Source organism: Dermacentor andersoni, chromosome 1, assembly GCF_023375885.2.
Source record: "Dermacentor andersoni chromosome 1, qqDerAnde1_hic_scaffold, whole genome shotgun sequence".
Lineage (NCBI taxonomy): Eukaryota > Metazoa > Arthropoda > Arachnida > Ixodida > Ixodidae > Dermacentor > Dermacentor andersoni.
This window is the reverse complement of record NC_092814.1, coordinates 147,721,096-147,738,722: the sequence shown is the minus strand read 5'-3', so window position 1 is coordinate 147,738,722 and position 17,627 is coordinate 147,721,096. Positions and strand designations below refer to the sequence as shown.

The 17,627-nt window shown below is 45.0% G+C and overlaps 1 protein-coding gene across 6 annotated transcripts in view; it reads right to left on the bottom strand.

Annotated features, from left to right (window-relative positions):
• MYPT-75D (Myosin phosphatase targeting subunit 75D) overlaps nucleotides 1-17,627 on the bottom strand; it is a 393,464-nt gene that overhangs the window by 12,130 nt on the left and 363,707 nt on the right. For all 6 annotated transcript variants that reach the window (XM_055062146.2, XM_050192350.3, XM_050192349.3 and 3 more), the window contains 8 exons: nucleotides 17,457-17,527; nucleotides 15,724-15,869; nucleotides 6,741-6,844; nucleotides 3,087-3,211; nucleotides 2,860-2,985; nucleotides 1,983-2,058; nucleotides 611-728; nucleotides 60-171 (listed from right to left, as the gene is read on the bottom strand). In XM_055062146.2, coding sequence (XP_054918121.1) covers nucleotides 60-171; nucleotides 611-728; nucleotides 1,983-2,058; nucleotides 2,860-2,985; nucleotides 3,087-3,211; nucleotides 6,741-6,844; nucleotides 15,724-15,869; nucleotides 17,457-17,527 — 878 coding nt within the window. The remainder of the gene's footprint in view (nucleotides 1-59; nucleotides 172-610; nucleotides 729-1,982; nucleotides 2,059-2,859; nucleotides 2,986-3,086; nucleotides 3,212-6,740; nucleotides 6,845-15,723; nucleotides 15,870-17,456; nucleotides 17,528-17,627) is intronic.

Here is a 17,627-nt window from a genome sequence, read left to right as displayed (position 1 = left end):
TCCAGCAAATCTGCCTACACATCTCTGCACTGCCTTGCCACTTGAAGTAATGCACTCACCTCATCCTTGCCCAGTGGTGCCTGCTGCTCTTGGCGGATGCGGGCTTCCTCACGAGCCTCTCGGCGGGAAATCATGCCTTTCTCACGGATGCTTGTTCGACGCACCGATTGGCTGCAGATGTAGTCATTGGTAAATAGGATGGCATGGTAAGATAACGTCCCTAGTCAACATCAACACATTACAGTGACTACATCCCCAGCCTTCAAAAATCACCTAAACAGTATTACTGATAGCCATGCAAGAGAATGTCTCAGCAGAAAGATAAAACAAGGCCCTAATGCAGATAGCGTTACATTTGCTTCACAGCAATGCAGATACAGGAACTGCAATAAGGTCCTTCATTCCTTGAAGTTCCCTACAGCAACAAACAGTAAGCTTTCTAGGAGCTCTTCATGTTCGCCATTGCAGCCAGCAAGACATATCAAATCAAACTTTTTAAGCGAGCTGACATTTAAAAAAAAAAAAAAATTGGCTAAGAAGCAGAAAAGCTTAAGCCTACTGCAGCACAAGATACAACAAACTTTCAGATTCATTTTCAAGGAACACTTACCTGCGAGTATTCTGGCTTTGTGAACGCCGCAGTTTGTTTGGCTGCATGGCCCTTTTTGTTTCCATTTCACTTCGTAGTTGCACAATTCTCTCCTTCAGGTCAGGATCTTCACAGATGTCTGCAGCAACCAGCAGCAATCAATATTATATGTCTAGGGGCCTTCATTCACATATTACATATCTGAATTTTATAGGCCAAGGACTGGGCCTAATAAGACAAACAAGCTAACATCAGCAGTAGCAGGTGTTTCTCACAAAACATAATACAAGCTCGACACAGTGTTCGTAAGACTAATTTAAAATGCCCAAGGCTTTTCCTTCCCAACATAAGAAAGGACTTGACAAGAGCATTCTTTGAATCTACTGTCACAGAACTGTTCATTAACCCCTTAAGCATTTTGGACCAGCCTAGCTCGTGAATGCTTACTGGTGAACATGGCTTTGGACAAACGAAGCACGGCCACTCAAATTTTGTTCCACTACATGGATGGCAGCACCATGTCAGCACATGAACTCCACGTTTATTGTGCTCTTCTGGCCCTTTCTGGTAGGAGATATTGAAATATGACGTCTCCCATTGACAGCTTGCACGTGAGTCGCGCATGCAAAAGAAAGTCGCTGTTTGACTAAAAGCGGGAGTGACAGTGAAAGCAGCAAAGTGAAGCTTTGCTCTTCAAGCAAAGAGGATGATGGCATCGTTATCAGCGATTCTTCTACTGAAAGTGATGATTTTGAACCACTGCAAAATAAAGCATTTTCCTTTTTTTCTTTAACTATTATTTTGGCAATGACCAATGCCTATGACAATGACCATATTAAAGGAACTTGTAGCTGGGCTAGTTTGTAATCCATTTTGGTAACAGCTTCAGAGCACAAGAAAACACACTCAAATACATGCACACACTCACACAGACAAATGCCCAAGGGGGGTCCTTTCTTGGTGTTTGTGTGTGTGAATGTTTTTTTGCACGCTGAAGTTGCTATTAAGACGTATATATATCCCTTACTGAAGTGGTAAAATGAGGTTTGCGTGTGTAAAGTAATTTAGTTTAAGACACTTGAGAAGTAATTTATAATCAGAGAAGCCTGAATATATGCAATTAAAAAAAGCTAAATAAGATTTTAAGCAGTCACATTGCTCTAGTTCGTCCATTGCAGGCAACCTTGAATCACCTTATACAAGGAACTCTTGGTACTACAGAGATTCTTATGATCACATTCCCATGTTTGCACAGTGACAAGAAAAAAGAACTGAGCTATGCAAATTATCTACCTTATTAATCACGTGGAGTTGCATCTTAAGCACAGAAAATCTAGTGAAAAGTGAAAAAAAAAAAAAAAAAACGCTATTATAGAGGTAAGCAAATCTTTACCATATGGTGTCTCGCCATTCTTGGTGCGTGCATTCAGATCAGCACCAGCCTGTACCAGCATTTCCAACACGTCCGGCTGCGGTCAAGAAGGAAATATATAATACATTGACTATATTTTGTAATCACATTTATGCAGACTTTTCTGAGTATAACAATGTATTAGATACAGTTAAAATTCAATATAACGAAATCAGTAAATCGGCACTTCGTTATCTTGAAATTCTACCTTTTATGCAAATAAGTACAATCACTGACAAATTTTTCTTGCATGGAAGAGGCTTAAAATGTTTTGAATTATTGGGCAATTGGAAAGAACAAGTTTAGATGAGAAAAAAGAAGGGTCATTTCATTGAATTTGAGTCCGAGACCAAAGATATGGTTTCATGCCATGTCAACATATCTTCACATCAGCAGTGTGAAGGAAGCCTGCGAAGGTTTCGCATCCACTGTGTCACAGCAGCTGATCGTAGTGGGACGAAGTTATCATGAAAAGCACAGGCGCAGGAGAGTGAATGCTTCATCTGCCTTTTGTTTCACTGCGTCTCCGAAACACGAGATTACACGACCTCCAGAACTAAACACGCTGGAAGACAGCGCACATGTAGTCACAGCCGTCTCGGCTCGTCCATTCTTTGCACCCCCCCTCCCCCCCGCCTCAGATTACTTTCAAGCTGTATATCAGCTCAGCCGCGCGGACAGCCATGCGCAGCTGCGGCCAGGCTGGAGACATGCACTCCCTTGGTCCTTTCCATTTGGTCATCTCAACTTACTGCTATTCTGGGTGGGCCATCTCTGAAATTTTTCTGGTATGCCATCGCAAAAGTAGAAAAAAAGAGGAAGAAGAAAAAGGTGAAAGCAAAGAAGAAGCATCACTCACATGACCCCAGCAAGCCGCTGCATGAATCGGCTGCCATTGGTCATTGTCGCATACATCTGTTGACACATGCTGATCCAGGAGGAACTCGACCACAGACACGTACCCATTGGCTGCTGCAATGTGCAACTGGAAACGGAAACGAGGACAATGAGGTAACAAGTAGATAAGGCCACTTCATCTACATGTAGCACACATTTACACACAACATACGAGCATTGAATACTTACAGGTGTGGCACCTTGCTCATCCCTGAATTCCAAGTCACCGCCCGCGTCACTCAGGCCCTTCAAGTCACTTAGCATCATTACTTCATTGGCTGCCCTGGTTTCATCAATCATTTCCTGGGTGATGCCTGGAGATTGGGAGGGAGGGGAGGTGATAGGATATGTTGACAGCATTAGCAAACCGAGCAGCAGAACTACAAATAACCTCTGTTCATTTGGAGCTATGAAGACTGCAAGCACAAATCGAGTCCCAGGAACAGTTAAACTGGGAAAAAATAAAACTGCACCACTGCTGACTCAAGTGGCCAAGCAAAAGCTGAACAACATTAAGTGGTGGCAGTCACTCAGTCTGGAATATCCATGTATAAATTCCAATGAATGTGTGTTAAGGCTACAAAAAAGCAATGTGTTTAACGATGCTGTCATAAGAACTTATTTATGGACACTATGCAACAACAAAGGCTGATGGCAAGAGATGACATGTTCAGGCATGTTCTGTAGGGTAAAATTATCAATATGCGCGGACCTTCCAATGCAAATAAATGACTGAGATGTCGGACTAGCAACTCTTTCTTTACCCCATAATAAGAAATCAATCAATTCGGACAACGGTATTTCTTACATGCTGCCAAACATAAATTACACAGTGTTTCGACAAGCAAACGCATCCCCTGAACAGCACGGAGACTACCCTTTGAGTTTATGTTGCAACTGTTCTTCCCTATGATTTTGGGAAGTCTTGAATAAAACTTACACTAGAGGTGCCATCAGTCATTCAAGTGCGTGTTGCAAATTGTCCAAAAATAATGACACAAAATGCGCACTTCAGCGAATTTGACTGCAGTAATCCGAAATGACAGCACCAGTAAAAACTGTGCTGGATATGTATTACCCAATTTTCAGTAATGGCTGCTATGCTTTATAATTCGGGCCTTTTCATGCACACTCAAGGCTGAGCATTATTTTGGCTTTTATGCTTTAGCTAGTACTATCAAGTGCAATTTCATTCGTGCTTGTGTGAATTGCTTTCATTCATCAAGACCTTAACAATATATGTTAACACAATATAGAATAAATAAATAAATAAATAGGTACAAGGTGTTGGACCAAATCTTCCTCATTTACAATGAGTTCCCTCTGACATGAGCATAGCATAAATCTCAGCCTGGCCCTTGCATAACTTGCACAATGATCTGGTAATTTAGTGCTATACAGCTATACAGCCAACATAAGCACCCGTTTTTGTTGTTAAGATTAGCTGTGCACATGATGCAGAGGCCTCTGAGCTAGTTCAAAGTCCCTAGCTTGGCCAGCTTGCTTTGACAGATAAGATGGTCAAGCAGAAAACTAAAGGCCGTGGTCAATGTTCCCCTCGCTGATCATCATTGCTTTTGAATTCAAATACAGAACAAAAGGAACTGGAAGCTGTGCCATGAGAAGGTGACAATGAAGTCGAGGAAACACCTTATGCACTGTTAGTTTACAGATACTTACTTTTACGAAGCTATTACTACTCCATATGGCACAGGCGTTACTACAGCTATCTTTGATCCCCAGCAAGTTTAACTTGTAGAAAGTGAAACCAGGCTATGGTGTGCATCTTTTCTTTTTATCTCGGATTTCCTTCATTCCCAGCACCTCTCATTAAAATAACAAATTATTCTTTTCTTCTGTGCACTTCATTTTTTTTTCAGCACTTTCCGAAATTTGAAACAAAGCATTGGATGATGGTGATGATGATAAATGATGTTTTGTGGCACAAGGGCAAAATATGGCCAAAGAGCGCGAGGTCAGCATTAATTATTTGGCAATGAAGCGATGAATTATGAGAGGTAGATGTGACATGGCTGTAAAGGAGGCTAAAAACAGTCGCTATAAACTGTGTAAAATATATATGTAGTAAAATAATGACAATGACTTGCGAGATGTAATATGAACATACAACATGTACTCTTAAAAGACGACATACTAATATAAATTACAATAGCACTGTTGCCTCATCAAGGCCCTTGAACTCAAGGGCCTCGAGACACGTCCTATACTAGATGTTGCTAACGCAGCAGCAGCATCTGGTAGAGGCTGTACTACGTAACTTTTAGACTGATAATGTAGTGTAAGAATGTCATTTAAAAAATCTAAAACAGATTTTTTGTCGAATAGTGCATTTGTGCCAAGAAACTCTGCCAATATGCTAAAGCGAAGTGCTTTTTCGTCTCTATTTCTGCTTCCCGACACTCCACAAGCGCATGGATGACAGTCAGCCTTTCACCACATATACCACATGTAGGAGGCTCATCACCAGTCAGCAAGTTGTGTGTATCGTATGTGTGCCCTATTCCAAGTCGACAGAACAGGATATCCATTTGTCGCGACTATATTATTGATGGGGAAATGCTTAACTGTGGCTTAATTAGATAACGTTTATTTGAGGTTTGGGTGCTCCACAAGCATTGCCAATAGTCTCTTAATTTTTTCTGAATGAAAGGTCTCAAATCTATGGCAGGGAGAGCCATGGAAGAGTTGAGATCTTTTGATGCTGTGGATGTGGCGATTTCATCGGCTAGCATATTTGCCTCAATGCCTCTGTGCCCAGGCACTCAGCACATTATGACATGTTGATTACACTCATAAACAGTGCACAAGAATGTATAAAGGTCAATAATTACAGTATTTTAATGCGTTTGTAGTGACACTAAAGCCTTGACAATTCTTATAGAGTCTGTAAATATAATTGCCTTTTGTAGTTTTTATTGTTTGAGGTGTTTCACAGCCAATAATAGTGCATATGCTTCAGCCATAAAGATACTTGTTTGTGCATGCAGAATGCCGAAACCCGAAAAGGACGAACCGACTGCTGCATAAGACACACCGGCATGCGACTTCTATGCATCGGTGTAAAACTCCGGGCAGCAATACTTCGACCAGAGTTCAAGGAAATGCATTCGAATGTGCATCTCAGGAACACGCTTACTGACTTCAAGAAACGACATGTCACATTCCACAAGCTGCCACTGCCATGGCAATGAAAGCTTCACTGGAAGCATTAGATGGTGCTCTACAAGTGGGACACACATTTCTTCACCGAGATTCCTCACATGCAGTCAGAAGGGCTCCCTTGCTGCGGGCCGATTATTGAGAAGTATGGCACAGGACATATAGTTTACAGTTGTGAAACAAGGATGTTCAGGATTTGAATTTACTTATAGATAATATATGAAGCTGGAATATGACCTCTGTAGACGGAGTGAGGACTCGTTTGATTCTACGTAGAGACTTTCTACAGGACTTGTCCTGAAGGCACCAGTCGAGAGGCGCATACCTAAATGATGAACTAGGTCTAGGATTTTTAATGTGCCCGGTGTTGCGGAGCGATAGGTTATAGCACCACAGTCATGGCAAGGGCGGACAAGGCTCTTGTACAAGTTCAGGAGAAACTTTTGATCACTTGACAGAAGCTTTAAGAGGTTCATTATTTTCATATATCCCAGATATTTATGACCTAAATATGTGATTTCTCAGAAGAGTACCCAGTTCAGAGGAAATGTAACAACAGTTTTGTAATTATTCACCAAGACCAATGAAACTTCTAAAGCACAACTAAACTAGTCAACATTTGTTCTGCTGACAACAAAGTATAAACGTACAGATCAAACTTACCCCTTTTTGCCATCTCAGATTCAATGTAGTCTAGCGTCGGCTCATCTTCACATATATCATATGGCATGTTGCCGTCGGCATTGACAGCTAAGAGGTCAGCACCTCTGCAAGAGAATAATGCAAGCCCCATGATTAAACCTTTTTTATGTGACACACAAACAATATAGCAGACAGACCGAACATCCCCGATGATTTTACTTACTTCGACATCAGTTTTCTCAATTTTCTACCACAATGGGCATGTCTGTACAGATGCACGTATCTGCATTACCGTCCTTAATGTTTTCGTATCACCAACATATGTGTATGCCATCAATACAACTTTTAATATACTGAGTATTAATTACTCCGGCCTTGCATTGCTTTCAAAAAAGTCTATGTGGCAATCGTCCGAAAGAGCAATTCCACAGCGGCAAATAAGGGTCTATATAGAATAAAGGTAAACTGAGCATGCTGGTACGTATTCATGATGAAATTTCAGTGTGAAAAATAAACAAGGATGAAAGGGAGACCACACGACACGAGCAAACACTTGTGCTGAGCACTAGTTTTTTAGTAGAAGGGCGTATGCTGTCTTACAAAGGTATAAACGCATAATGAGCAGTTTTTGCTGAAACGAAAATTTAAAAACAAATAACAAGGGAATGACCATGTAATCTTTCTCAATTAGAAAGGATATATCTTTGTCATGCAGAGATACGGAAGGCTGGCTCACACATCTCATCCCGTTCTTACTAATTTACTTCTTTATTTTATTTATTCATTCATTCATTCATCACAGCGACCAATTTATTTAGTGGTTGCCATGAGTGGACAATACAAAAGTGTGAGAGCACAGCTGCAGTAGCAGTATTTCCAAGTGGGATGAACGGATTGGTCATTTGAGATAATATGTAACATGTTTCAGCAATGGCTGTTTCTATTAGAAATAGTGGGCTGAAGACGCCATAGTATCTTTTGCAGGACAAGATCTGCGACAAGGACGGACAAAGAAAAACTCCCTCGTGGGCCATTTATTAGCCTAATTAATTAATATTTTTTAACTTCTTTTTAATTGCCAGCATTAGGCTTCCAATGTTAATTGGAAATTCGTAGCTATTGGCAAGCTCACAGCAACTTTCCTTTTTAAATGGATGAAAAACCACCATTTAAAGCATGTTGGTGTGAAAAGTTCCAAATCATTTTCAGCGCAAAACTGAGACCAACTGTGTCAGGAGAGCGCATAGCCATGCCTTAATGTTGCATCACATGAAACGCCCACCGAGGTAAGTATATGTGGTAGCAAAGCTTCCACAGAAGCCCATACATTCAAAACATGGCGGTTCATGGATGGTTCATTGGGCTTAGTGCCATCTGTGTGACAAGAGAGCACTTCAGGCAGAACAAAAAATAGAATGACGCCATATCCATTAAAAAAAGAAGTGACGTCATTTTAGTTTCCAAGGCGTAAAATTTATTATGGTGACCTGTCATTAGGGCAGTACTTTCACATGTCCTGCAATTTGGCACAATTGGCACAATGGTGGTTGCGAACTTTTAGGGCGCTTTCGGTGTTCAATGCTTGTCGCATCATTGGACACCAAGCCTGTCGGCCAGTGCAGCCACATGAAGGCAGCTCAGTGAGAAATAATATGGCGGTCATAACTCACTACTTCTGACTGGACGTGTTACCCATGATGAGACACACCTCACAAGCACAACGCGACCACAACTCAAACAAACGTTGAGATAGAAAACAACAAAATGTGTGAAGGGGGCATATAGTAGCAGGCGAACTTTATGAGCACATCTTTCTGGTTACTGCAAGAGCTGCATTTCACTGCAACTGAGAGCAGTATGAATACCCCCCCCCCCCCCCCTTTTTTTTTGCAGGCACTAAAGAACAGGTATTAATGTCTAATTTTAGACTGAAAGAATCCTTTTCTTTCCTGGCCTGATGGATATAAAATTAATTTGAAGATTCATTTCTTTCAATATACAATGGAACCTCGTTCATACGTACTGGAAAATAAAAAACGCAAGAAAAACATACTAACAGGGAAAATGTACAATCCGAATTAAGTAAAAGTTTGACAGGCTCCACTATTGTTGACAACACGTAATGCAAAGCGTCGCGCAGATCGTTGCGGCACGAGACACAGACACGCGTCGAACTGGTGCTCCGGCAACCGGAGACACATTTTGTTGTTTTCCTATTGTGTGGCATTTTAAGAGGGCGATGGGAAACCGAAACGAAATCAAGCTGGCGGGTGACATCGCATGCCGCCGAAGTGAAACGTGTTGCCCACGTGATGCAGCAGGGAACAGCGGTGCGTTTGGATTATCACCTTAAAAGCGCCCAGTACGCTACCAATGGCACTACGCGCCAGGCGCTGTGAAACAGGTAGGTGCAGAAGCTTATCACAATAGACAAGAACAGCACCGCGAGCAGAGTTGCTGCGCCAGCTTTGAGAGCGCCACATGCGGGGCAAAATTCAACTAGCGGGTGGTCACCTCTCCCATCTCTTGTTCGCACCGCCTTGATTGCCTCTTGCACTGCGCATGTTTGGGCATGTTTCGCACCGCGCAGTGTGTGCCTACGTGTGTGTGCGTGGACATTATATTAGAAAGATGGCGTACACGCTTCTATTTGCCTTTAAGAAGATCGCTACGCTTGACGATTATTTTTATAGCTGCTATGCGGCAAAAGGGCAGCGTCTACTTAGCCATGTAAGTGACGCTAAGCAGGTAATTGGAAACAACATCGTATGTGCTGCCGGAAAAATCATCGGCATATATGATGCGTGTTACCTAAAGTCATTTTTGCAGTTTTCCACTAAATGTTTGCTTCAAATCCGTGTTGCCTCTGATGGCGACAACGGACTTCCATCAACACTGTGTGGAAATAAACAAACTATATCGCCGCATAGCACAAGTACGACATGCACACACAACTTTAACTAGTACATCCCCTACAATATAAAATAGAGGCAGCAATGTAAATAGCTTGGCCATTTTCTTTAACAGTGCTCAAGAGACGGAAGTTGAAAGTATTAGTAATCATTTCTGCTTCAGCAATGCCGGCGTGACCAAGACGTGGGCGTGTATCATCCAGCAACTCGATCGATCAGTGCAGTGGTGATGCAGGAACGAACTCCAGTCATGTACAATGCATCGTGCACATATTCAATTTATAGGGGAATATGCTACGAATAGGGGAATATGCTTGTCGCGATAGGATTGGCGGCGATAGCTGTGAATGCCGTGTGCGATGACCCCGGAGAAGATTTTCTGGTACCGAAGTGAGAACCCGAGTGCGTGCCGGCGTTATCACGTGAGACGGGCGGGCGAGTATTGCGGCGAAGCTGCCGCACAGGAAGCTATATACTGTTCTCGATCGTGTGCACCTTGCACATTTTCTTGTTTACATGGGATCCAGCGACTGGAAAACGTATGACACGATCGCAGCTTGGCGACATACTGAACGCTGGTGCCGAAAATTTCTGTGTTCCAGGAACGTATGAACCAGTAAAAGATAAGCATAACTATTGTTTCATTTTTTTTTTCTCGATTGCAAACATTGGCACCAGGAAAACGTACGTAATGGGAACGTATCAATGAGGTTGTACTGTATTCAAGTTGTGTCTGGTCTTAAATTAAATAGGTGTTTTTCTTTAACAATGTTTGTTCCCTCCTCACCTAGTCGCGCTTCAATCCCTGCTCTCATGACCGCCCTTGCTCGTGTCGGTTATGAAAGGTGAGGCGTTGATTTGCAAAAGCTCGTGGGACACGTCGTCTGCTCGGCGCTTCCGGTTCAGCAGATGATGGTTCCGACGCACGATTCTCCGTTCGCGGGGGCTGGCCGCGCTTGCTCGCTATGCACTTTCATCGCAAAGTATCGCCCATGCTGCTAATTTCTAGAGCCTGTGGTGGTTGCATCAATGACTGACCACGAAATTTGAGCATAGGCAGTGATTTAAAATAATATTTTTTGGCCGAATCGATTGAACATGTGAATTAGCTATGCGTGCTGTCGCATTTTCGTGCTTATCTTGAATGACGAGTCGCACTTCCTTGTTCTCAAGTGAATTCTATTCGTGCCAACGACAATTTTTTTCACTTATTTCACCTCAATTTCACTAGGCTGATTCAAACCTGCATGGTTTAAATTAGTATAATGGAGGCACTATAGGCGGGCGAGCGGTTCCAATCCAAGCTTTTTCTTGGCACGAATGTCTTGCGACACCATTTAGGCGAGCTAAGGTACCTTACATGGTACAGCGACCCCAATTTGGTGTTCGATGCAAGATAAGCTAGGTGTACTGGGAGGATTGAAAAGACGTAGACCCTAATTTTTCTCGTATGTTTCGTGAAAGGTGCACGAGGCGAGAAACACTTGCTTAATGATCACAAGGCTGTAGTATTGTCCTTATAAAGAGACGTCGAAAGCATATTAAGGCAAATTAAAGCGTGTGGGGAAGCCAAATGCAGTCGACGAACACTTCTAGCATGGCTCACATTCCATATCTCACACAAAAATCACAAAGTGTGCCAAACACAAGGGGTATACTGCAGCTTTGAACACTAAAGACTTTTATAACAAATGTTGGATGAAGCTGAAAAAAGAGATACTACATTAAAACATGGTTAAACCATGCCGACCGCGTAGTTAACTTTTTGTTATTACACAATGTTCTAGGAAATATCAGTAACGTGGACAGCAAGTTATGTTGCAAGACGACACTTACGTGATTCATATGTAAACGTTGCAAAATGTATATATTAAATATATATATATGCCTGTGCTCAGATTTCGAGGTCAGTCATCGACACGACCATCACAGGCTCTAGAAATTAGCAGCGCGGGCCAGTACTTTGCTTGCTCTCTCTGCTTGCTCTCTCTGCGCCTTGCGATGAAGGCGCAGAGAGAGCAAGCGTGACCGGCCCTGCAAACAGAGAATCGTGTGCCGAAACCGGCATCTGTTTAACCGGAAGCGCCGAGCAGCGGACACGTCCCATGAGCCTTTACGAGTTTGCGCCTCACCTATTGCTTCTGGACCATTTTTCGCCCAAAGCTTCACAACCCATTTGAATCAGCCACTGTAAAATGATATAAAATTCAAAATATGTCGTACCAACTTGCCCAAGCATCTACTTTAGCAGTGATTTAAAAGTTCGAAAAGCCAAATGTGTAGATGATATTTTTCTTAGGGAAAGTCAAGGTTCTTAGCAGCTGTGCGCACTTAAGCAACGCGGTTTATCAATGGCTGCGACAGGTGAACACATTAGTGTATACGACAGGCTCTTGCACAAATCTGATATTCACGACTGAAACGTTACAAAATCACTCATGTTCTCAACCCAAACAGAACTGATGTGAGAACAAGTGTGACTCGTCATCCAAGACAAGCACGAAACTGTCATAGCACACATAGCTAATTCACGTATTCGATCGATCGGCTAAAAAAATATATATTGTTGATATGTATATTAAATATATATATATATGCCTGTGCTCAGATTTTGAGGTCAGTCATCGACACGACCATCATCACAGGCTCTAGAAATTAGCAGCGCAGGCGATACCTTGCGATGAAGGTGCAGAGAGAGCAAGCGTGACTGGCCCTGCAAACAGAGAATCGTGTGCCGAAACCGGCATCTGTCTAACCAGAAGCGCTGAGCAGCGAACAGGTCTCATGAGCCTTTACGAGTTTGCGCCTCACCTATTGCTTCTGGACCGTTTTTTGCCCAAAGCTTCACAACCCATTTGAATCGGCCTTGCAGCCACACCATAAAACAAAAGAAAACCTTGCCATGACTAACTGCCATTGGCTGAAAGAACTGGCCCTCGATGATCAGTCATGTGAACCCGCTGTCGACTAGTGCCAATGACTTCGCTTCCTTTTTCGGGTGACAAGCGCGGACCTTATAAGCCAAGACCGTCTCTAGTAGGTAAGCTTGGTATTCTGGCCACTCTGGCCGGCGCGCCACGGGATGTAACATGCCTAGTTGCGTCACCACTTGACAGGGCGTGGTTAAGCGCGCTCCGACGCACTTGGGGCACGATCGGAGATCTTTGTTCAATACACATTCTGTTCGGTTGCTGCAACGTCACAAAGTGGCAGTATGCAAAATTTCTGAGAACGGGGCGGAGAGAGCAGCCAATCGGCGAGCAGTGAACTCCCCGAAAGTTTACTTCCCTCGTTTGTTGTCTGCTTGCAGACAGTATACTACAAATCGAAATGTTTCTTGTCTTCCAATGAATGAAATCTTTATCCAAAATATATATTTTTTTCTTCTCAAGCTCAAACACGTTTTCAAATAGTAGTACATTTGACTACTGCAAATTATGATTATTAGTTTCTCTGTGTCATTCCTAATGGTGTCGCACACAGTAAGAAGAAAAAGGAAAAAAAAAGAAAGGATGGGAACAGTGGCACACTTTTCGAGAAGCAGCAACAACATTCCAGTGGCTCGCTGGCACCGATGATGGGGCTGATTTCGCTGTACAACCAACGCACTATTTATTTCGAGAAACAAAAGCGACGCCGGAGTTCGCTTTCTGCCATTTCTTCAAACGCGTTTCGCACCGCCACCCGCTCTCCTTTCTCCTCGAGCAACGCCAGCGCAACAACCTAAGTAGGGTGGCTAGAAGGGGAGGTGTGAATACCGGCGGCGCAAACGTGACCCCACAGCGCACCGATGCCGCGGGGCGGCGCTGTTGACCAAGGCGGGGTAAGCACACAGCCGAAATGAGCGCCTCGCCAGCCTCGCGTCGGCTGCATCTCTATCACCGAAGTGAAAGTGAGCCCGTTTCGGGTATCGCGCGCTTTCTGCGAGCGTCAAAGAATGAATCTTTATCATGAAAACAATGTTATGTCAGCCCGCATCATTACTCCTGTGAAATTTTACGGGCCCAGTTCGCACTGTATCGAGATTCAAACGCGTTTTGTCTGTGCGCATTTCGTGAGCTGGCTTGGGGTGTTAGGGGCTAGTGGGGGGCTTCGAAAGAATTTCGACCACTTCGTGTTCTTTAACGCGCACTGACATCATACGGCACACGGGCGCCTTGCATATCGCCTCCCTGAAAATGCGACCGTCGTCCTCGAGATCAGCAGTCAATCACCCTATGCGTACCGTAAGACCTGTAAACTGCAGACATTACCTGATAAAGTCTGGACGTATTTACAAACCACTTTTTGTCTGCTCTTGCAGACCTGTAGCATGTCATTTTGACGCTCATATAAGCAATTTAGTATGATTGCAGACAGTGAAGCAACATATCTGGTCATGAAACCGTTTATTTACAAGTGAGGAAAAAAATTTACAACACACAAGGTTTCAGTGTTTTCCATTTCTTCTCACTGCTCTGCTGATTGACACCTTTAAGCAAAAAGTGAATTCTTGTGAGGCAATAAAAACGTATAACTGAGGCTGTCAGGGTAGCAGAATGGTCTAAAGCAACCAATCTTTGACATTTAACCAATTGACTGCAAAATCTCGGCCACAGCTTTGGCATGCTAGCGTGTTACACTGAATTAAAAATTATGGGGTTCTACGTGCCAAAACCACTTCCTTATTATGAGGCACGCCGTAGTGGAGGGCTCCAGAAATTTTGACCACCTGGGGTTCTTTAACGTGCACTTAAGTACACGGGTGTTTTCACATTTCGCCCCCATCGAAATGCGGCCGCCGTGGCCGGGATTCGATCCCACGACCTCGTGCTCAGCAGCCCAACACCATAGCCACTGAGCAACCACGGCGGGTGTCACACTGAATGAACGAGTGAGTTTGTTTTCGATGGCATTGTCCAGCTTATAGAACGATTCTGAGGGATATAAAAGGCCCTCAAGGTCCCACTCTTTGGATGCCTCTGGTGGAAGCTCTCTGGGTACAGGGGCTCTGGGTACAGCCACTGTACTCTGGGGATATTGCCTTTATGGTGCTTCGCAGTCTTCACAATGTGTGGGCAAAACACGCCTTCTCGCCACATAACCTGCAATGTAATAAACTAGCCGTGCGTCGCTGCGGTGCTCAACATAACATTGGTGGTCCACAGCATCTCGCCCTCGAATGACGGTATGTCGGGAGGAACACTCCAAAACAGGCGACGAGACCAACTGACAGCGGAGGGCGCAGGCCAGCGCGGAAGTACCACGCCGTAATACGGTAATACCACGCCGCGAGCAGCAGCGCCACGTTCCCCCTGGTGGCAACGGTGCGCAAGGGGGTCACGCGCGCCCGAAGGAAAGCGCCGCCGGTATTCACACCTCCCCTTCTAGCCACCCTAACCTAAGTTCCCAACGCAAGCGCCATTTTTCTCGAATTAAACTATGGATCGGATCCGAACGTGCTATTCAGCCGCCGTTTGGATCCAATCCAATCCACCAGACGCGCCATTCGAAGCCGTTCTTCTAACGAGGGATGATCGCTCCAAACTTGCCAACTCCCGTCGCGTTCGGCGCCTAGCAGACGACGTGCTCAGTTGCGCGATGATTGACAGGAGCGTGTCGTCATTTCGACGTCACCAAAAACGTGACAGCGCCCCGCGGCTGGCAACGTCGGCGCAGAGTAGGCCAATCGCACGCGCCGAACAACGATCTCCGATCGCACCCTTGGTTTCGGTTTCACGCTGAAAATTACGAACTCTTCGCGGCAGCGTGCTTAGGATTTCAAAGTCGATTTGTTAGGAGCTCGCGATTAGCTACAAGCGCCGCCGGAGTTTTCTCTTGTCGGCTCTTGTTGCGAACCTTGTCCTGCAAGAAGTATTATTGCATCTCGAATCCCATATTTCTAATAATTAAGAGATAGTCGTCGCAACAACACACGGTGCGCGCGCGAGCGTGTGTGCTTGTGCACTTGAAAAACCTTGCACCGGCAATCTGTCCTTTTGTTTACGTTAACTTATCAGGTCAGCCATAACAGGAACGTACAAAACACAGACCGGTCTTGTGCCGCGACTGCTAACAACGCAAGCGTGGCCACACGCCGGCGACAGACAGACCTGGAGATGAGGTAGCGGACGAGGTGAATATGACCGCAAGTGGCGGCCGCGTGCAGGGGCGTCCACTGCTCGCTGTCCTTCGCGTTCACGTTGGCGTCGAAGTCGATAAGCAGCTTCATCATCTCCTCGCTGTCATCGATGCAGCACTGCGCAGACACGATCACGTACCATGTTTTACGCCAAAGCGACGGTCCAGTGTAGTAAACACTAGCGATGCGGAAGGGAAAAGGTCAGCCGCACTTCCCGCACCTCCCGTATGACAGAGGGCCTGCGCCCTTTGAGCCGTGACACGCGAAGGCAAACACACAATGCATTTCAATTGGGGACACGGTCAACGCGTTTAGCATGTTCCTTGAATAAGCGTCTGCATTCACGTGTGGGGCACACGACTCAAATCGTGCAGGTTTTCTGCACTGAGTGGACACGAAGACGACATATACGGGAGATGGTGTACGTCGGCCGTCGCAGAGAACGTTACGATACGTCATTCGGCTAAGCTCGGCGCACGCCTGTGTGTTGCGGCAGCGTACGCAGTTGGCGATTTAATCCCTTGAGGTCCCTCCGACTGGCCAAAGCTGCCACACCAGCGCCGCAACGGACGGGGAAAAAGTGAGAGGACATACGCGTAGGTATTACGTATACATGATGGTCGCAAGCCCTGGATGCCCTGGCGATTGCAGAATTCTCTGCAGCACCTAGCAACTCTCGTATGCCTACACTGCCGTGCTAAAAACAGAGCGCGACTGCTGTTCACGGATGCACGGTTGCACGTCACGGAAGCAACAGCCGCACGTTCCGTTTAAACTTCGTACAAAGTGCGTCTATACACATCCGACAGTGCATGTGGAAACCGCGTCAGTATACGTACTGCCCTGGAAACAAAGAAGCCACCATCGCTGCTACCCACAACACTAACGCTGCAGTAAGTTGCTAGACTGAGCCCGCACCATAGAAACGGAGGCCTCTGCATCATGCTGGCTATGCTATTACTGCCGTTCGAATAACGGCAAACCGACAACGAAAAGGGGATACATACACTAACTCGCAGGGGAGGAAGGGCATAGGAGGGCTTCGTCCTTTCGCTCCCTCCGCAGAAATCCGTAATGGTTGCTGCCCCTCTAGTAGCCAAAAGAGCTTGCGCAACTCGACAGACCTCATTGCCTCCGAGGAACAAAATCTCAGCCGTGTTTTTGCATCATCATCGTATAGGAGGAGACGTGACCCGGTAGCGAAATGCTTTGGAGGCGCTAATCTACGCTTGCCAAACTAGATCATCTAAGCAAATAAATGCAGCTACAAGCAAGAAAATCGCGAGCATAGCTATATTTGCCCGCAACTTGGTGAGTTGGCGTAAAGAACGCGGGCCGTTTTCCTGCAGGAACCATGCGCTTTCTCATGGCGATATCGAAAAGACATTTTCGCAGGGCACTGAAAGCATAGCCAGACAATTTAAGCATAAGGCAACAGCTTGGCATTTACGCACGTGTGAGGCTGTTCAAATTTCGCAGTCGTACCACATACTGCTCTCCGACAAAAGTTTAAATTAAAAAGAAAACGAAAAAAATAGTTACCGGGGGTCGGCGTGGGGGCTTGACGTAGAAGAACGAAAGGAAAATCGCTCTGCGCAAGACCGCCGAAAGTGCTTTGAAACAGCCCAAAGTTAAACAACGTATTATGAAGAGAGCCCAGAGGAAACTACCAGAAAGTGTGTCGTAACCATTTGCGCACAATACCTGGTGCAATGCCGTGAGCCCGTCCTCGTTGGTAGAATCGGGACTCACTCCCAGCATCAGCAAGCGCCGGACTGAAAAGAACAAAAAGGGGCGAGCGACAAGTTCAGACGAGTAAATGGCTGCGGTATGTTTCGATGCCTGTGCCCAACACCAACAGTTCAAGAAAGTGCA